The 21682-nt window shown below is 44.8% G+C and overlaps 1 protein-coding gene across 1 annotated transcript in view; it reads left to right on the top strand.

The window, feature by feature from the left end:
* SMPDL3B (sphingomyelin phosphodiesterase acid like 3B) overlaps positions 1-21682 on the top strand; it is an 80867-nt gene that overhangs the window by 8440 nt on the left and 50745 nt on the right. Inside the window, exons 2-6 of the mRNA XM_073616254.1 lie at positions 9050-9248; positions 9339-9552; positions 14997-15094; positions 20858-21001; positions 21114-21286. Coding sequence (XP_073472355.1) covers positions 9068-9248; positions 9339-9552; positions 14997-15094; positions 20858-21001; positions 21114-21286 — 810 coding nt within the window. The 5' untranslated portion in view covers positions 9050-9067. The remainder of the gene's footprint in view (positions 1-9049; positions 9249-9338; positions 9553-14996; positions 15095-20857; positions 21002-21113; positions 21287-21682) is intronic.

Genomic DNA, 21682 nt, shown 5'->3' with positions numbered 1-21682 from the left:
GTCAGCTCGTCAGCATCTATCTGCATGCAGCCAGTCCGATCAGGTGCATGCAGATAAATACCAGAGAGTAGCCTGAAGGGTAAGTCACAAAAGTTTAGTGTGTGCTGCTATGCCCCATATGCTGCCTGTATATTTAGAATTTATTTAATATCCTTCTCCTTGGATGGGACACCTGAGGGCAGAGCCTGACAAGCTAGCACCAGTGGCATGATGTACTTGCATTGTGGAAAATTTATGAGAATGGCTCTGGGTGGAGAGCCCCTATACACTATGTAACTCTAATCCCCACCCAGAGACATTCTCATCAATTTTCCACAATGCAACTCCATCATCTTCATCCCCACCCAGCATCATCCATCCCTCTCCACAATTCCTCCCCATCCCTGCCCAGCACCATCCATCCATCCCTCTCCAGAATGCATCCCCATCCCCGCCCAGCACCATCCATCCATCCCTCTCCAAAATTCCTCCCCATCCCCACCCAGCACCATCCGTCTATCCCTCTCCAGAATGCATCCCCATCCCTGCCCAGCACCATCCATCCATCCCTCTCCAGAATGCATCCCCACCCAGCACCATCTATCCATCCCTCTCCAGAATGCATCCCCATCCCCGCCCAGCACCATCCATCCATCCCTCTCCAGAATGCATCCCCGCCCAGCACCATCCATCCATCCCTCTCCAGAATGCATCCCCGCCCAGCACCATCCATCCCTCTCCAGAATGCATCCCCATCCCCGCCCAGCACCATCCATCCATCCCTCTCCACAATTCCTCCCCATTCCCTCCCAGCACCATCCATCTATTCCTCTCCAGAATGCATCCCCATCCCTGCCCAGCACCATCCATCCATCCCTCTCCAGAATGCATCCCCATCCCCGCCCAGCACCATCCATCTATCCCTCTCCAGAATGCATCCTCATCCCCACCCTGCACCATCCATCCATCCCTCTCCACAATTCCTCCCCATTCCTGCCCAGCACCATCCATCTATTCCTCTCCAGAATGCATCCCCATCCCTGCCCAGCACCATCCATCCATCCCTCTCCAGAATGCATCCCCATCCCTCTCCAGAATGCATCCCCATCCCCGCCCAGCACCATCCATCCATCCCTCTCCAGAATGCATCCCCGCCCAGCACCATCTATCCATCCCTCTCCAGAATGCATCCCCGCCCAGCACCATCCATCCATCCCTCTCCAGAATGCATCCCCATCCCCGCCCAGCACCATCCATCCATCCCTCTCCACAATGCATCCCCATCCCCGCCCAGCACCATCCATCTATCCCTCTCCAGAATGCATCCCCATCCCCGCCCAGCACCATCCATCCATCCCTCTCCAGAATGCATCCCCATCCCCGCCCAGCACCATCCATCCCTCTCCACAATGCATCCCCGCCCAGCACCATCCATCCATCCCTCTCAACAATGCATCCCCGCCCAGCATCATCCATCCATCCCTCTCCACAATGCATCCCCGCCCAGCACCATCAATCCATCCCTCTCCACAATGCATCCCCGCCCAGCTCCATCCATCCCTCCCTCTCCACAATGCATCCCCGCCCAGCACCATCCATCCCTCCCTCTCCACAATGCATCCCCATCCCCGCCCAGCACCATCCATCCCTCTCCACAATGCATCCCCATCCAGCACCATCCATCCATCCCTCTCCACAATGCATCCCCGCCCAGCTCCATCCATCCCTCCCTCTCCACAATGCATCCCCATCCCCGCCCAGCACCATCCATCCCTCCCTCTCCACAATGCATCACCATCCCCGCCCAGCACCATCCATCCCTCTCCACAATGCATCCCCATCCAGCACCATCCATCCCTCTCCACAATGCATCCCCGCCCAGCTCCATCCATCCCTCCCTCTCCACAATGCATCCCCATCCCCACCCAGCACCATCCATCCCTCCCTCTCCACAATGCATCACCATCCCCGCCCAGCACCATCCCTCCCTCTCCACAATGCATCCCCATCCCCGCCCAGCACCATCCATCCCTCTCCACAATGCATCCCCATCCAGCACCATCCATCCATCCCTCTCCACAATGCATCCCCGCCCAGCTCCATCCATCCCTCCCTCTCCACAATGCATCCCCATCCCCGCCCAGCACCATCCATCCCTCCCTCTCCACAATGCATCACCATCCCCACCCAGCACCATCCATCCCTCTCCACAATGCATCGCCATCCAGCACCATCCATCCATCCCTCTCCACAATGCATCCCCGCCCAGCTCCATCCATCCCTCCCTCTCCACAATGCATCCCCATCCCCGCCCAGCACCATCCATCCCTCCCTCTCCACAATGCATCACCATCCCCGCCCAGCACCATCCATCCCTCTCCACAATGCATCCCCATCCAGCACCATCCATCCCTCTCCACAATGCATCCCCGCCCAGCTCCATCCATCCCTCCCTCTCCACAATGCATCCCCGCCCAGCACCATCCATCCCTCCCTCTCCACAATGCATCCCCGCCCAGCACCATCCATCCCTCTCCACAATGCATCCCCATCCAGCACCATCCATCCATCCCTCTCCACAATGCATCCCCGCCCAGCTCCATCCATCCCTCCCTCTCCACAATGCATCCCCATCCCCGCCCAGCACCATCCATCCCCATCCCCGCCCAGCACCATCCATCTCTCTCCACAATGCATACATTGTGGAGAGGGATGGATGGTGCTGAGCATGGATGGGGATAAATTGTGGAGAGGGATGGATGATGCTGGGCATGGATGGGGATACAATGTGGAGAGGGATGGATGATGCTGGTTGTGGATAGGGAATGTTGGTGGTCAGACCCGGATCGGGGGGCCCAGGCCTAAATGAGTGTAAGGGGCCCCAAAATTTCTGATGGCTGCTCTGCTGACCACTATACTGTCCACTACACTGACCAACATACAATACTGTCCACTACACTAAGAACGACAGACCACTACACTGTCCACTACATTGTCCACTACACTATACTGTCCACTACACTACACTGAGAACGATAGACCACTATATTGTCCACTATACTGTCCACTATACTATCCACTATACTATACTGACCACTACAGTGTCCACTACACTGACCACCATACTACACTACACTGACCGCTATACTATACTGCCCACTACACTGAGAACTACACTGACCACTATACTATACTGTCCACTACACTATACTGACCACCATATTACACTACACTGTCCACTACAATGACCACCATACTGTCCATTATACTACACTATCCACTACAGTGACCACCATACTACACTAACTGACCCACCCTACTACACTACACTGACCACCATACTACACTACACTGACCACCATACTACACTACACTGACCACCATACTACACTAACTGACCACATACTACACTAACTGACTTTCTCTCTTCTCCCCCCTCCCCCGGCCAGTAACACGACTGTCACGAGGGAGTCTCACTCACCTTCGTGTCTGGCTGGCCTGCATCAGTCCAGAGGAGGAGAAGACGGCAGCGGCTCACATTGCTTCTCTCCCCCACACTCTAGCTGCCGTATTCAGTGTCCGACGCAGCGCACTGTGATTGGGCGTATGGGGGGTCATGTGCGGAGGCGGGACTTCAGGAGCGATTGCGGACAGGCCAGCTCTACGCCTCACATGACCCCCATAAGCCCAATCACAGGGCGCCGGACACTGAACATGGCGGCCGGAGCCCGGGGACACAGGGATTTAAAATTAGGAGGAGGCAGCCAGTGACACACTGGCGCCCCCCTAAATGTCGCACCCGGGGTCACGGCACCCCCTGCACCCCCCACGCTACGCCAATGAGCATACTCTAGGTGCGGCCGGACCAGAGTCTTGTAGAGCGGGAGAATTATTTTAACTTTGGAGTTGATCCCCTTTTAATGCATGCCAATATTCTGTTTGCTTTGTTAGCAGCAGCTTGGCATTGCATGCCATTGCTGAGCCTATCATCTACTAGGACCCCCAGGTCCTTTTCCATCCTAGATTCCCCTAGATGTTCTCCCCCCAGTGTATAGATTGCATTCATATTTTTGCCACCCAAATGCATTATTTTATATTTTTCTACATTAAACCTCATTTGCCATGTAGTTGCCCACCCCATTAATTTGTTCAGATCTTTTTGCAGGGTTTCCACATCCTGCGGAGAAGTTATTGCCCTGCTTAGCTTAGTATTGTCCGCAAATACAGAGATTGAACTGTTTACCCCGTCCTCCAGGTCGTTTATGAACAAATTAAATAGGATAGGTCCCAGCACAGAACCCTTTCTCTATCCTTACCCCGTCCCCAACTTTTTTCTCTCTGTAACAGTGGCCACCAGGACAAAAATTAAAGATGAATATCCCCAGGCCAGTGGAGACGCAAAGAAAAACATTTTTTGTTGACAGAGTTTAATCCCTTTCCTACTCTATCTGAAATGAGAAAAACAAAGATTCTGGATGATGTTTCACCTGCTTTAACATGTGGTGTCAAGGTCACATAAACTGTACATGAAAACAAAGTCTTGCAGAAGTAGGAAAATGTAGCCCTGGACCCTAGTTTACCCACTCCTGTTTGGTATCTGATTACGTTTACCCCTTATACCAAGCGGAGGTTCTGCAATGTAAAATGGTTCATATTTCTGTGCATTGTAAACAGTAAATCAAGGTACTGATGTAGTTGTTGCGTCTTTAGACATGGACTTAAATGAACCCAGTTGCTTCATCTCATCACAGAGCTGAAATGCTATGAATAGATCATGACTTCTATTGATCTCCGACCACCTGGTGTTTTCCTTCAGCTGTCATTGACCATCCATAATTCTGCTCCCAGACAGTATACAGTGATTATCAAGCAAATCAGTCTGCCTCTACGTTAGGGATGTCTATGCCGTTATTTTTACGCATATCTGTGAGCCGTGCACCTGCAATCCTGAGATAACAACTGTAAAAGGTTTTCCCAGGTCTGTGACAGAACTAGCTCTGTAGATGAAATAGATTTTCATCAAGATGAGGCAGATTTTCACTAAAAAACCTGTGTGCAATTAAAGGCTAACTCCATTAAAATTTAAATCCACCCTTGCAGTGAGTCCTCTGCACTGCAAGGGTTAACTGCTCATCATTTCTAGGACAGTGTTTTTCAACCTTTTTCTAGTCAGGGCACCCTTGAAAAGTATTTTCAGTCTTGAGGCACCCCTGTCCAAGGCCTGGTTCATGTTACTGTGTGTCGCGGAACACGTGCAAAATCGCACTCGTTCCTGACATGCAGACAAATGTTCTGCTCTTTAGGGGTGCCTATAATTCTTAACGGTACCCCACACATTGGAAAATGAAGGGTTTTTTGTGCAGCGCAATTTTAAAAAAACGGTTGGGTATTACTTTCCCTGCATTTCTGCAGGTAGGGCAGCCCACTGAAATGAATAGGCTGCCCTACATACCGTACGCAGCCACACAGATGTGAGCCAAGGGCTTGTTCACATGTGAGGTTGGAGCTGTTTTTACCACCCCCAACTGCTCTCCAGCTGGCGGTGTACACATGCTGTGGCTGCAGCTGGAAGTATACTCCAGGTGAATAGGGCTGCACTGCAACCACCCCCCAACTCTATGCATTGCACATGGTTGCAGTGTGGTGATGCTGCATTTACAGGGTCAAAACAGGTGGTGAAGAGGCGACATATTGCCTGTTTACCGCCTGTCAAATGCCTCTAAAAAGCAATGTGAGCATAGATTTCTTTTCAGAGGAGTGGCAGTCCTTGCTGCTATTACGAACAAGCTCTTAAAAAGAAGTTATGATAGTACAGGAATAGGGGGTCAGGGTTAAAAGTAATATACATACACACACACACACACACACACACAGACCCACCGTCGTTGAGGACGTCTATGACGAAAAGCGTATGACGGCGCCACTCACGCTACGTCATTTCCGGAACACGGGCTGGTGGAACGCAGGTGGAACGCAAACACTCGATATTGTCTCCATCTAGCGTCACAGATGCCGGTACCTTTTATGCTCGGTCCTTGGGTGTAGCTTAGTCTATCCCAGCTGCACCTAGGATTTGAGCACACATCTGGTACCTTGTTGCTGGATTTTATTTTTACTTATCTGTAATTTTTGTTTTTTAAACTTTATTTTTTAACTAGACAGTTTTCTAATTTTTAATAAACCTAACATACTACACTATGGGAGCCTTCATTCCTTTTTTCCTATGAGGGAATTACCATGACCATGCTCAAACTATTTTTATGAAAGCCGAGGATCACCCTGGGAGCCCTACCGACCACGCTGGCGAGGAGACTGCTGAGGCTATATCTATATGCGCATTGCCCCTTTGGGGTGACTGGATCTGGTGAGTGGGGACCCTTGAGGGGCAGCACAAAAGTCACCAAGGATACTGAGCGCACTCAAGTCACTTTTTTGAGAAATTCTTTTCACGACCTCTGAAGAAACTTAATACACAATTTATGGACTGTTATATGAACACTATATGAATTTTTGTTTGCCTTAATGTCCATGGACTCTCTGAACTGTTCGCAGTTTATGGTTTACCAACGGCTTATTTAAGCATGTTATACATGTTGATCTATGGGCATTATTATTATTGCTGGTTGCATTTTTTTGAGTTTCGGTATATGAAGGTATACCACTAGCTTACCTCTAGGGATATCACTATAGCTATTGGGTTTCACATTTATCCAACACCTTTGAGAGGTACTATATGGCACATCTTATATGCTATTATTTATGGTACATTCTAACATACACAGAGTCTAATTAATTTGAGCACACCTAATATTTTCATTTATGTTTATTTTTATTTTTATCTTTAATCTTATACACAAGTACTTGCATTTTTGGTAATCCCGACATAATCTTGATTTAGGTGGGGTACCCCCACTAGTGGGTTAGCACGTTGGCTCCCCACCTCATTACAGTTGTTCATGCCCATTTTAAACCTATATAGGGAGCGCCATCACCCCATTATTGATTTCTATTTGTAATTGTTTGGAGAATCCCTAGGGAAGCTCCTTTTAGGGGGGCGGCATACCTAATTATTGCCCTAAGCGCAGCCATTATATACATCTAACACATACAGACACATTTACACACATACAGACACATGTACGCACACATGCCCCAGCTCTGCAAGAGACTTTTACCTGCTCTCTGTAGCTGCTTGTTAACCACTTCAGCCCCGGAAGGATTTACCCCTTAATGACCAGGCCATTTTTTGCGATACGGCACTGCGTCGCTTTAACTGACGATTGCGCAGTTGTGTGACATTGTACCCAAACAAAATTGACGTCCTTTTTTTCATACAAATAGAGCTTTCTTTGGGTGGTATTTGATCACCCCTGCGTTTTTTTGTTTTTTTTTTATATTTTTTATTTTCTGCTATAATACATATCCAAAAATATATATAAAAAAACAAATTTATTCATAAGTTTAGGCCAATATATATTCTGCTACATATTTTTGGTAAAAAAATCGCAATAAACGTATATTGATTGGTTTGCGCAAAAGTTATAGTGTTTATAAAATAGGGGAAATAGGTGAAAGATTTAGGGACTTTTTATTTTTGCTATTATTTCTACTAGTAATGGCGGAGATCTGCAATTTTTAGTGGTATTGCGACAGACAAATCTGACCCTAAGTGACACTTTTGGTGACCAGTGACACCAATACAGTGATCAGTACTATTAAAATGCACTGATCACTATATAAATGGCACTGGCAGGGAAGAGGTTAACACTAGGGAGCGATCAAGGGGTTAGGCCGTTCCCTAGGGAGGTGTTTCTAACTGTATGGGGGACGGACTGACTGGCAGAAGAGAGAGATTGCTGTTCCTGATCACTAGGAAAAGCTAATCTCTCTCTCCTCCCCTGTCAGGGAAGGGATCCGCCTTGTTCTCATGCGCGCACCCGCAAAATCTAGTGCACAGACTGCCGTACATTTACAGCGATTCACGCAAGGGAGTCAACCTGCCGCAATATAACTGCGGCGGCTGGTCGGGAACAGGTTAATGTGATTCAGGGGAACGGCAACCTGGGAATCCTCTACCACATAACATCTCCACATTTAGGAGCTCTGGTGCTTTTTGGTTCTTAAAAGCTCCGTACACATTATCGTCTGAAATCAGCCGGTGCAGTAGAAACCAGCTGACATTTCGGCACATGTGTACAGGTAGACAGAAGCCGATCTCACAATGGCCGTGAGCGCTGACCAATGTGTTCCGGTGGGGGGGGGGGAGACACACTAGCTCAGTGGGAAGACTGTTGTACTAACATTGCATAGTTAGTACAACGAGTTCCTCCCAAGCTCTTCAGTTTTTTTTTCGTTCAGCCTGCGGGGTTGAACAACAAAAACTTACCATGTGTACCAGGCTTCAGACTCTGTGCTTTGGCCCTTCTTGCGGTCCTCACTTATCGCTAATGTAGCAAACACCTTATACTCTCTGTGCCTACTCTATGGCTTTAAACTCTGCCTGCCCAGCTGTGTGGATGATTTTCTTTTTTTTCCCTTGTGAGTGAGGAGACATGTAGTTAGTACAGGTACTCCTCACTTAACAACCAGGTTCCGTTCCAATGACCAGGTTGTTAAATGAATTGATTGTTAAACGAGGAGTCATAAGAAATCAATATTTTAAGCATTCTTAACTACTGTACTGTATTGTATTGTGAAAAAAAGGTCTAAATACAAAACTCCAGCTCAATAACGTTGTTTTAATTTGCATAAGTACAGAACACAAATTAAAATTCTGTACTGTACTGTACAATACAATGATGTACAGCAGGTTGTTTGGCTGGGGAGAGCTGGTCGTAAGTCCGAGGGGTCGTTAAACAGGTAAGTCGTTAGCAAGGTGTAGTAAAGATACACCTCCTTTATCTGTGCGTCGCATGCTTGATATTAACTCTGGGTCATTACCATGGTATCATCTAAGATTTTTTTTTTTCCTTCAAGAATCCAAAGAGTTAACCTGTCTTTAGCTAATTAAACTGTAAAACTGTTCACAGGGTAAAGTAGTTTGACATTTGTGTATAAACTTAATCCTTAGGCTGTAAATCACCTGGATATGATAAAGCTACCTAGAGCTTCATATATAATGTTGCACACTTCCGTAAATCAGTTGACAGTGTGTGTCAAAGGAGGAGACTCACAGACAATCCAGGTCGGGGCACGAACTTCTCTAACAATGAAATTCAGCATTCTCTTGTTTGTTGCCATATGGATTGGTGTTAGCTCTGCAGAGAGAGGTAAACCCACCATTTACAAAGAATGAATGGGATAGATTCTAAAGATTTCTGACTGGTTAAATGTATTTTCCCTTTGACTTTTCCTACTAGGATATTTTTGGCATCTTACGGACTTGCATTTGGAACCCAACTACACAGTGACATCTGACCCTGTTAAAGTGTGTCCATCTGCAGGTGATCAGCCTGTAAGAAATCCTGGGAAATGGGGGAATTATCTTTGTGACTCTCCTGGCGTACTCATTAACTCGTCTATTCATGCGATGAAAACAATCCTACCAAATCCAGATTTCATACTCTGGACTGGGTAAGTACAAAGTGCATTTAACAACATTCTAGCCTAGTCCGTGTTCTTTTTGTCATCTAGCTTATGATCTATATACTGTATTTTTTTTCTGGTTAAGATGCAAATGTCACTTTAATCGGGCTTACTAGATTGGTTTTGAAGGAAGAATATATATTTAGCACTGATCTTTTTTTCTTTTTTGAGATAATGTATTTTTAGAAAAGTAGTATTTGGGAAACCGATCGAAATTACGGTATGTTGTTACAAGCTCTTCTGCATCTTGCACCTGTGCATACAAGGCATGTGTGTTTTTATAGGTAGAAAACCCTCCTGGCATTATGGCTTTGTTATTAAAAATTAAATGTCTTTTTTTTTGTCAGCAAAATAAGTGCTAAACCTACAGTATCTCACAAAAGTGAGTACACCCCTCAAATTATTGTAACTATTTTATTATATCTTTCCCTTATCGTCTTTCAGGACAGCACTTGAGAGAGTGACTCCTCCCCTTGCCAACAGGAAACACCTCTTCCACCAAACTTTAAAAGGAGGCTCCTTTCCACACATTGTCAGTTTTTGTGTTTCCTCCGGAGGGAACACTTCGTGGGGCAAGTCAGTCCTATACGAAAAGTTTTGTATGGACTCAATTTTCACGGTCAGAAACATTCTGACAAAAGATTGTTTTATGGCATCAATCGATCTGAGGGATGCTTATCTTCATATTCCTGTAGCACCTCAGTTCCTGAGGTTTGCGGTGAATATGGGCAATTATACATCTTCAGTTCAGGACCCTCCCCTTCGGCCTGTCGTCAGCTCCTCGTATTTTTACGAAGATAATGGCGGAAGCTCTCGCCCCTCTTCGACTCCAGGGGATTGCGGTAATTCCATATCTGGACGACCTCCTCTTTTTTGCCCCATCCAGGGAAAAGTTGCAGGAGGATTTGAACAAATCCCGCAGTCATTTGGAGTCACTAGGGTGGATAGTGAATGTTCAAAAATCAAATTTCATCCCAGCTCAGCAAGTACTGTTTCTGGGTTATTTGATAGATTCAGTGGAGCAAAAGATTTTTCTCCCAGAAGAGAAAAAGATCAAGGTCCAAAGGGTAATAACGGCACTATAAACAAATCAACTGATTTCAGTCCGAAAGGTTATGTCGGCTCTGGGGACATTAACCTCTTCAATGCCAGCCATCCAATGGGCAAGGCTGCATTTCAGGACTCTCCAGAGGTTCCTTCTAAGGATATGGAACCACAGGACGGAGAGTTTGGATACAAAAGTAAAGATTCCCACCAGAGTCAAACGTTCACTTTGGTGGTGGAAAAGTCAGGTGGTACTGCAAAGAGGTCTTCTTTGGTTTTTTCCGACCGGGAAAGTGGTCACAACAGACGCCAGTTTCCAGGGATGGGGGGCCCACATGGGTCAGGCCTTAGCGCAGGGAACATGGTCCCAGTTCGAGGCCCAAAAATCCTCAAATTGGAGAGAGCTGAAGGCAGTTGCCCTAGCATTAGCTTTCTTCTCTCAAAACCTCATAGGTTGCCATGTCCAGATTTTGTCGGACAATGGCACGGCCATAGCCTACCTGAACAAACAGGGAGGCACAAGAAGCAGGGCCCTTCACTTACTGTCAGTAGAGATTCTGGAGTGGGCGGAGAACCACTTACTATCTCTATCCGCAGTCCATCTAAAAGGCACATTGAACGAAGTAGCGGATTATCTGAGCCGACAAAAAGTTCAGGAATCAGAGTGGAGTCTGAACAGGAAGGTGTTTGCAATAATCACCAGTGTTTGGGGCCTTCCGCAGGTAGATCTGTTTGCTTCAAAACAAAACACGCAGCTCCTGAATTTTTTCTCCCTTCAGAGAGACATTTGCTCTCAGGGGATAGATGCTCTGGCACATCCGTGGGATTTTCACCTAGGGTATGCTTTTCCTCCATTCAGGTTAATCCCTCTAGTGTTGAGGAAAATACTGAAAGAGAGAGTATCAATCATTTTGATTACTCCATATTGGCCAAAGAGAGCTTGGTTTTCCACGATTCTGCAGTTGGCAATCAAACCATGTTGGCATCTCCCGCTCAGTCAGGATCTGTTGATTCAGGGGCCAGTGCTTCATCCAGAGGTAGGCAGGTTAAAGCTCACTGCCTGGTATCTGAGGAGCAATTAATGAGAAGCAAAGGCTTTTCAGAACGTTTAACTGCTACGTTGCTTTCCAGTAGGAAAAAGGTAACCAGGGATATTTACGCCAAGGTATGGAAAGTCTATGTTTCTTTCTGTCATTCAGAACATAGGGGGGTTAAAGACCTAGTTTCAGTGCTGGAATTTTTGCAAAAAGGTGCAGACAAGAATCTGGCGGTCAGCACTCTTAAGGTGCAGGTGGCTGCCTTGGGAGTTTATCTGGAGAGATCCTTGTCTTCAGAAACTCTGATCATGAGATTTTTCAAAGCGCTTTCCAGGTCTAGACCGGTCCCGGTGAGGCATTTCCCAAATTGGGATCTCTCGGTGGTTCTGCAAGCTCTGGCAAAAGAACCATTTGAGCCTTTACAGGCCATATCCCTGAAGAATTTAACTTTGAAGACTATTTTTCTGGTTGCAATTACTTCAGCAAGAAGGATTAGTGAACTGCACGCCCTATCAGTAAAAGAGCCTTTTTTTGTTAGTCTTTCCTGATAGAATTGTCCTTAAAGTAGATCTGAGGTTTTTGCCAAAAGTGGCAAGCTTTAGTAACAGATCTCAGGAGATTACTCTACCAACCTTTTGTGCTAACCCTTCGGGTGCAGAGGAAGAGCAGTTTCACAATTTAGACGTAAGACGTATCCTGTTACATTATTTGTAAGTAACAGGAGGATTTAGAGTTTCAGATTCATTATTTGTTCTTTTTTCTGGAAACAAGAAAGGCCAACAAGCATCAAAAGCATCATTGGCTAGATGGCTTAAGACAGCTATTTCTGTAGCCTATTCTCAAATGGGTTTATCTTCCCCGCTGGGAATTAGGGCTCATTCAACAAGAGCCCAGGCCACTACATGGGCAGAAAGAGCTGGTGCCACCCCAGATCAGATTTGTAAGGCGGCTACATGGTCAAGCTACTTAACGTTTGTCCGTCATTACAGACTGGATCTCCTATCAGCAGGTGATCAGGCTTTTGGCAGAAAGGTTCTGCAGGCTGTGGTCCCTCCCTAGGGGGGTAAGTCTCTATTATCCTCTCAAGTGCTGTCCTGAAAGACGATAAGGGAAAATTCAAGTTAGACTTACCGGTAACTTGTTTTCCTTGAGTCTTTCAGGACAGCAGCATCCCGCCCTATTGTTTTATATATATACTGTGACTAATCATATCTCGATTATGTGTTCCAGTTTGGGGCCGGAGGTTCTCTACTACTACTGACAATGTGTGGAAAGGAGCCTCCTTTTAAAGTTTGGTGGAAGAGGTGTTTCCTGTTGACAAGGGGAGGAGTCACTCTCTCAAGTGCTGTCCTGAAAGACTCAAGGAAAACAAGTTACCGGTAAGTCTAACTTGAATTTTTCATGTGACAACACTTTGCGACAATGTAAAGTAGTGTACAGCTTGTATAACAGTGTACATTTGCTGTCCCCTCAAAATAACTCAGCCATTAATGTCTAAACTGCTGGCAACAAAATTGAGTAAACTTCTAAGTGAAAATGTCCAAATTGGGCCCAATTAGCCATTTTACCTCCCCGGTGTCATGTGGCTTGTTAGTGTTACAAGGTCTCAGGTGTGAATGGGGAGCAGGAGTGTCACTGGAAGTTCAACATGACACCTCATGGCAAAGAACTCTCTAAGGATCTGAATTGTTGCTCTACATAAAGATTGCCTAGGCTATAAGAAGATTGCCAAGACCCTGAAACTGAGCTGCAGCACGGTGGCCAAGACCATACAGCGGTTTAACAGGACAGGTTCCAATCAGAACAGGCCTCGCCATGGTTGGCCAAAGAAGTTTAGTGCATGTGCTCAGCATCATATCCAGAGATTGTCTTTGGGAAATAGATGTATGAGTGCTGCCAGCATTGCTGCAGAGGTTGAAGGAGTGGGGGGTCAGCCTGTCAGTGCTCAGACCATATGCCGCACACTGCATCAAATTGGTCTGCATGGCTGTTGTCCTAGAAGGAAGCCTCTTCTAAATATGATGGATTACTGGAACCATGTACTGTGGTCTGATGAGGGCAAGATAAACTTATTTGGTTCAGATGGTGTCAAACGTGTGTGGCGGCAACCAGGTGAGGAGTACAAAGACAAGTGTGTCTTGCCTACAGTCAAGCATGGTGGTGGGAGTGTCATGGTCTGGGGCTGCATGAGTGCTGTTGGCACTGGGGAGCTGAAGTTCATTGAGGGAACCATGAATGCCAACATATACTGTGACATACTGAAGCAGAGCATGATCCCCTCCCTTCGGAGACTGGGCCACAGGGTAGTATTCCAATATAACGATCCCAAACACACCTCCAAGACAACCACTGCCTTGCTAAAGAAGCTGAGGGTAAAGGTGATGGACTGACCAAGCATGTCTCCAGACCTAAACCCTTTTGAGCATCTGTGGGGCATCCTCAAACGGCAGGTGGAGGAGCGCAAGGTCTCTAACATGCACTAGCTCTGTGATGTCATAGAGGAGTGGAAGAGGACTCCAGTTGCAACCTGTGAAGCTCTGGTGAACTCTATGCCCAAGAGGGTTAAGGCAGTGCTGGAAAATAATGATGGCCGCACAAAATATTGACACTTTGGGCCCAATTTGGACATTTTCACTTAGGGGTGTACTCACATTTGTTGCCAGCGGTTTAGACATTAATGGCTGTGTTTTGATTTATTTTGAGGGGCAGCAAATTTACACTGTTATACAAGCTGTACACTCACTACTTTACATTGTAGCAAAGTGTCATTTCTTCAGTGTTGTCACAGGAAAAGATATAATAAAATATTTACAAAAACGTGAGGGGTGTACTCACTTTTGTGAGATACTGTATGCGAATAATATAGCATAGAAAGAACAAAAAAAGATTTTCTGACTAGAAAGATAAAAAAGGTCTCAGCAATGTGAGAGAAGCTTTACAGGTACTGTAAGCTCCAGATAGTACTGGTCCTGTAACAGACAGGTATGGTCCACAAATGATTGTAAAATAAAAGCAGAATACAGGGTGTAAAGACATATTGCTTTACAGATGGAAACATTTTATTCATGTAAAAAAAATATTGCACAATAATCCTCGACACGTAGTATGTATACCAGCCTGGGAGAAAAAACGGAGGCCTCCCTGGCCAGTGGAGGGCTGTAGATTTTCTCCTAGGCTATTACACATGCTACTTTTAAAAGATCATTGTACTGTAAGTGCAGTATTGTTTCTACTTTATTGAATTATTTGCATTTGTAACTCACAAAGTCTCTGTGCCCTGTGAATAAAAGAGAACGGATATGATACTAGAATTTAAGTACATTATTACATTAGTATTGTGCTGGCTTTTAGAGATGACACACCCCACATACCCAATGAACAACTCGGTGAGAAGGCTGTCCTGGATATTGTGGAATGGATAACCAGTCTAATCATTGAAGTGTTTCCAAGTAAGTAGTATGAACTGTTATCACTGTTGCCCTTAAGTTAGAACTATGATCTATTTTAGCTAATATGCTCTAGTCATGCTTGGTGACTTGTTTCTACAGTGAGAAACGTTTTTTTATCCATAGCAGCTATGCAAGAGATTAGAAGATATTTCAGATATGATCCATATTCTTTCAAGCAGACCTTCACCCCCTGGATGCAAAGGGCATCATTGTTCCTCTTCCCCCCTACACAATTCTAAATGGCATTCTATTTTGTTTGCTTTTTTCTTCTTTTTTTTTTTTCCTTTCTTTTTTTTTTTTGTCTGCCCCACTCCCAGGCCACCATTCTCGACTCCTCTTTTGACATCTCCTCTGTGCTAAAGCCTTCTGGTATGTGTATTTTTTGTAGTGGTTTATAATGAATTTGAAGTGCCTAGATGCCTTGATTAACTCTGCACTTCTACATTCACCCCCTTCTCCCTTCAACACCTGACTCCTCTACTCACCCCCTCCCCTGATCAGCACCAGTCTGCTCCATTCATCCACCCTCCTCTAATTAGCACCTGACTCCTCTAATTAAGGCTCTCCCAAGATAGCACCCTATTCCTCTATTCACCCTCCCTCCCTTATCAATGGCTGACTCCTCCCTTCACCCTCCTCTCCTACAAATCAGCACCTGACTCCTTCATTCAACCCCCTACTCCAATATGCACCCACCAATTCCATTCACTCCCTTTCCCAATCATCTCCCAGCTCTTCCATTTACCCCCTCTCATTGCAGAGTGGTGCCATTCACCACAGACCTGTGTCTGCAATTGCCACCTGCTGATCACCTTTCCTATAACCCTCCCTGTACCATTTTCACCACTTGCAGAGCCCCACCCCCCAATGCCATTTAAACCTTCACACCTGTTGCAGCTCCACTGCAGCAGTCTGTTTCCTGCCTCCTCAGCTGTCATGGTCTGGACACACAGATGTCCTTGGCGCTGTCTCTGAGCTCTGCTTCTGACAAGCAACTTTGATCACTGTAGACCTGTGCTTCCTATGCCTCCCAGTGCCTTCTGTTCATTTCTCCTCCTGTCACTTTGCACCTCACTCGCCCTTTGCAGATCATGTCCAGTTCCTGCCAAACAGTCCTCTTTCATGTCACATTTAAGCTCCCTCTGCAACTCTGTTCCTTTTCCTGTCATCCTACACGTCCCTTTCTCCTAACAACCTACACACCCCTTCCCTTAAACTGCACCCCTACTTCTAACACTCCATCATATAAATGGCTTTGTTTACCTCAATATTCATTCATACACAAAGAATAGGCATGAAGGTAAATGGAGGTGTTCAAATCAATGTGAGCAGGACACGTAAATACATTGATAAATCACCATTGAACTCCCTCTACATTTTAACAAATGGATTTGTTTAAGGTTACAAAAGTTAGAAATAACTAAGAAAAGACACACTTAAGCCCCGTACACGCAATTGGATTTTCCGACGGGAAATGTGTGATGACAGGCTGTTGGCAGAAAATCCGACCGTCTGTCTGCTCCATCGGACAATTGTCTGATTTTCCGCAGACAAATATTGGATGGCAGGCTTTAAAATTTTCTGCGGACAAACATCTATTGTCGGATTTTCTGAGCATGTGTACACAAGTCCGTCGGACAAAAGTCCAAAGTACAAACACGCATGCTCGGAAGCAAGAACGAGCTGGAAGCGGTCGGTCTTGTAAACTAGCGTTCGTAATGGAGAATTAAAGTGGTTGTAAACCCTCCTCTACTACTTTAGCTCATCTTAATCTATATAGCACAGGCAGCTAATCGCTGCCTGTGAAAGTGCACTCACAGTTTTGGTTTTGATATAAATCATTCTTCTATGTTCTGTGACGTGTCCCGCGCTTGCGCACTGTGTATATCCTTTAACGGCACACAATGTGTGCCGTTTCGGTCTCTGCTTGCCGGGTCATTAGCTGACAATGAGAACGGCACAGAGCGAAGTCTTGTGATGCTAGTGATTTGCTGTCCTCATTGTGTTCGCTCTGTTGCCGTAGTAACGGCAGTCGAGATAGAGGCTTTGTTCCAAATCTATGGCGCATGCGCGAGATTTCGATAGGGAAAAGAACTAAGGGCGGAAGTGACGTACACAAATGCTTCAGCATACAGGAGGAAGAATGGTGCGGGCGATAACCGGAAGAGCCAAAATAATAAAACTTATAAAAAAGGTATTTAGAGAGCTCGTTTTGGACAAATTTATATACCTATCGCTTAGCAATGTTTAACAGCATTTATATATTAGAAAAAACAGCAATAAGTTACGGGGTTTACTTCCTCTATAACTGCTTCAGCCCCGGAAGATTTTACCCCCTTCCTGACCAGAGCACTTTTTGCGATTCGGCACTGCGTCGCTTTAACTGACAATTGCGCGGTCGTGCAACGTGGCTCTCAAACAAAACTGACGTCCCTTTTTCCCCACAAATAGAGCTTTCTTTTGGTTGTATTTGATCACCTCTGCGATTTTTATTTTTTGCGCTATAAACAAAATAAGAGCGACAATTTTGAAAAAAAAACGCATTATTTATAAAATATATATAAAAACATTTTTTTTCCTCAGTTTAGGCCGATCGTATTCTTCATAATTTTGGTTAAAAAAAATCGCAATAAGCGTTTGGTTTGCGCAAAAGTTATAGCGTTTACAAAATAGGGGATAGTTTTATGGCATTTTTATTAATATTTTTTTTTTTACTAGTAATGGCGGCGATCAGTGATTTTTATTGTGACTGCGACATTATGGCGGACATGTCGGACATTTTTGACACATTTTTGGGACCATTGTCATTTATACAGCGATCAGTGCTATAAAAATGCACTGATTCCTGTGTTAATGACACTGGCAATGAAGGGGTTAACCACTAGGGGGCGGGGAGGGGTTAAGTCAGTACTAGGGAGTGTTTTCTAACTGTAGGGGGGATGGGCTAGCTGTGTCACTACACTGATCACTGCTCCCTATGACAGGGAGCAGAGATCAGTGACACTTGTCACTAGGCAGAACGGGGAGATGCTGTTTACATCAGCATCTCCCCGTTCGTCCTCTCCGTGAGGCGATCGCGGGTATCTCCGCAGCGATCGAGTCTGTGGGACCCACGACCTGACTCACGGAGCTCCTGGCCGGCGCAAGCGCGCGACGCTGGCGGTGCGCACACAATGGCACGGCGGGAAATTCAAATGGATGTACCTGTAAGTTCATTTGCCCAGCCGTGCCATTCTGCCGATGTACATCGGCGTGCGCCGGTCGGGAAGGGGTTAACATTCGTGACGTGGCAAATTATGAAATATCAAAATGCAGAGCACATTCTCTTCTTTAATGGGATAATAATGAAGCTGCTTTGCTGGTGATACTGATGGAGTTATGGCAAACATATTTTAAAAGGCTTTTATTTTTTAGTGATATCAAGAATAATATTAATATGCTTTTTTTTTGGGGGGGGGGGCAAGTTACCACAACACCATTATCCCATAGTTTTTAAGATCAAAAATACAACTATGTTGGTGTTCCTTGTTAATTTTACATTGTATTTTTTTTAAATGTAACTGCCTACTCCCAAACTGTCATTTGAAGTAAAACACATAGCCAAGTATTATTCTCCACAGTTTTTTTATTGTGCATTAAAAAAAGAAAACAAAATTAGACATGCTATCTGCCAATATAATTTAACCAAAAAGTGCATTCTATGCATCCAAAAATATAGAAAATATACCAAATCAAATCATTACTCAATCAAAAAAATAAAAAAAAGCCTTGTGCATGTGTCCTGCTTCTTAATATAGGGGGTCACCAATGCCAAGAGTTGGTGAAAGCAGGGGTCCGTCATCCGGAGATAATTCTGAAAATCATCCGGATTATTCTCCTGGAGCTCCCGCAGCAAAGGCATATGACATAATTGGTCACGATTTAATAAAGCAACCAATTTTTGGTCCAAGAAATCCTCCTCCTCCTGTTCCTGGACTGGACTTGGGTCAAAGTAATAACTCCAAGGCCAATAATAAATAACACGCTATCTCCTCCGATTCTGCAACATGGCTGGTTGGCAAACGGCCGTTCAGAAACTAACTTAAAAGCGTGAAATGAAAAGCTTGAATTAACACTCACCAAACTTCTACTAACACGAAATTAGCAGAAGGAGCCCAAAGGGTGGCGCTAAAGAGATGAAAAACCACGTATTACGTCACTACGTTCGTGTTTGTTGGCCGACAATTCCTTGCCGTTTGTATGCAAGACAAAATCCAGGCACACACCTTCGGACAAAAGTCCGAGGTTTTGTCTGTGGAAAATCTGATCGTGTATACGAAGTTTTTGGCTCAGTTTTTTTCTCATCTGTAAGATATCTCATCTGTAAACATATACCAAATTACACAAACAAAAAACTTGAGAAAAAATTGACAAAAAATATTGATAAAAAATGTTGGCCCTTTCTTGGGTAAGGCTTTTTTTATATTTGTTAACCCCTTCCCGACCAGCCGCCGCAGTTATACTGCGGCAGGTTAGCTCCCCGGTGAACCATCGTAGCTATACGTCGGCTCGCCTTTTGACCACTACTGGCGCGTGCGCCACCAGAGGCACGCCTGTGACGCCGGAGCCGATGCACATGCCCGGCGGTTGCGATTGCTCCACACAGAGACAGAACAGAGATCTGTCAATGTAAACAGACAGATCTCCGTGCTGTGAGGGGTGAGGAGAGCGATCAGTTGTTCATACCAAGTATGAACAACGATCGCTCTCCTCACCCAGGCAGCCCATCCCCCCACAATTAGAATCACTCCGTAGGTAACACAGTTAACCCCTTGATCGCCCCCTACTGTTAACCCCTTCCCTGACAGTGAAATTTGCACAGTAATCAGTGCATTCTTATAGCACTGATCGCTGTATAAATGCCTATGGTCCCAAAAATGTGTCAAAAGTATCTGATCTGTCCGCCATAATATTGCAGTTCCGATTAAAAATCGCTGATCACCACCATTACTAGTAAAAAAAATTTAAAAAATAATAATAAAAATGCCATAAATCTTTCCCCTATTTTGTAGACGCTATAACTTTTTCTCAAACCAATCAATATACGCTTATTGCGATTTTTATTACCAAAAATATGTAGAAGCACACATATCAGCCTAAACTGAGGAAAAAATTACCTTTTTTTTAAAAAAAAAAATGGGGATATTTATTATAGCAAAAAGTACAAAATATTGCGTTTTTTTTTCAAAATTGTCGCTCTTTTTTGTTTATAGTGCAATAAATAAAAACCGCAGAGATGATCAAATACCACCAAAAGAAAGCTCTATTTGTGGGAAAAAAAGGACATCAATTTTGTTCGGGTACAACATCGCACGACTTCGCAATTGTCAGTTAAATTAACGCAGTGCCGTATCGCAAAAAATGGCCTGGTCATTGAGCAGCCAAATCTTCCAGGGCTGTAGTGGTTAAAGAAAGCCTTGCCATTCCTATTGATATCCTATCTAACAGCCTTTCTGTGGAGGTTTTATAGTTCCCACTCTCATGACACAGCTCTGTAGCACTCTCTACATTTACATTTACAATCTTTACATCTGTTGTATTTCATTTGGCAGCCCATTCAAATGACTGTATAGTCCACCATGGTTCTTAAATGGACTTACGTATACAGTATTTGGTTTTTATGCTCCATAGCATGATTCTTCACTGGTTGCAAAATATGACAAGACAATTTAGAACCTTATTGTTTTATTTATCTGACCACTGTTATATTCTGCTTCTACCCAGCAACGAAAGTGTATGCTGCTTTAGGAAATCATGATTTCCATCCTAAAAATCAACTTCCAGTGCAGAACAATTCCATTTATTATCGGATATCAGAATTTTGGAAATTATGGCTAAAACCAGAATCATTGTCTACTTTTCAAAAAGGTAATAGAGTGGATAAGCAAAGAAGAATTGGTGGCTGTGTTTATGAATTATTCATTTTTCTTTAAAAAAATATAGTATATCAACACAGTCCTATTGTGCCTTTTCTATCTAGGAGCATATTACAGCGAGCAGTTGGTAAGCCCAGGAGCTTTGGGCCGTATAATCATCCTAAATACCAATTTGTATTATGATTCGAACAGTGTAACAGCCAATATGGAAGATCCTGGGGACCAGTTTTCTTGGTTGGAAAATCAATTAACTGATGCTTCCCAGAAAGGGGAAAAGGTAAAATACTTACTGTTAAAGACTTGGTAATTGGTAACAGTGGATTTGATTTAAATCAAGTTGATTTAAATCGCTGGTAAAAAGGCTAGATTTAGATCATAATTTTTAAAGAGCAACTGTCATCTATGTCCCACAGCAGCACCTCTTCTGACCCGCTGTTGACTCACTGACAGTCCCATTCGCTTTAATGGGATGGCTGGTGATGCGTCAGTGAAATAACAAGGTGAGGGATGTGGCGGCAGCAGGTGAGTGGATACCCGCTAACAGGCACAGCCATGATGGATCTGAAATGACAGGTGCTCTTTAAATGTAAGGACTTATTCTTGCTGGTAGTTAGAATCTTTAATATTTGCAAACAAAATGAAGGTTTCCTATTTAGAATAATAGGCTGTCAGG

This window comes from Aquarana catesbeiana, linkage group LG02 (genome assembly GCF_042186555.1).
Source record: "Aquarana catesbeiana isolate 2022-GZ linkage group LG02, ASM4218655v1, whole genome shotgun sequence".
Lineage (NCBI taxonomy): Eukaryota > Metazoa > Chordata > Amphibia > Anura > Ranidae > Aquarana > Aquarana catesbeiana.
Note: the sequence above shows the minus strand (reverse complement) of the source record. Positions and strands in the feature narration are given on the sequence as shown.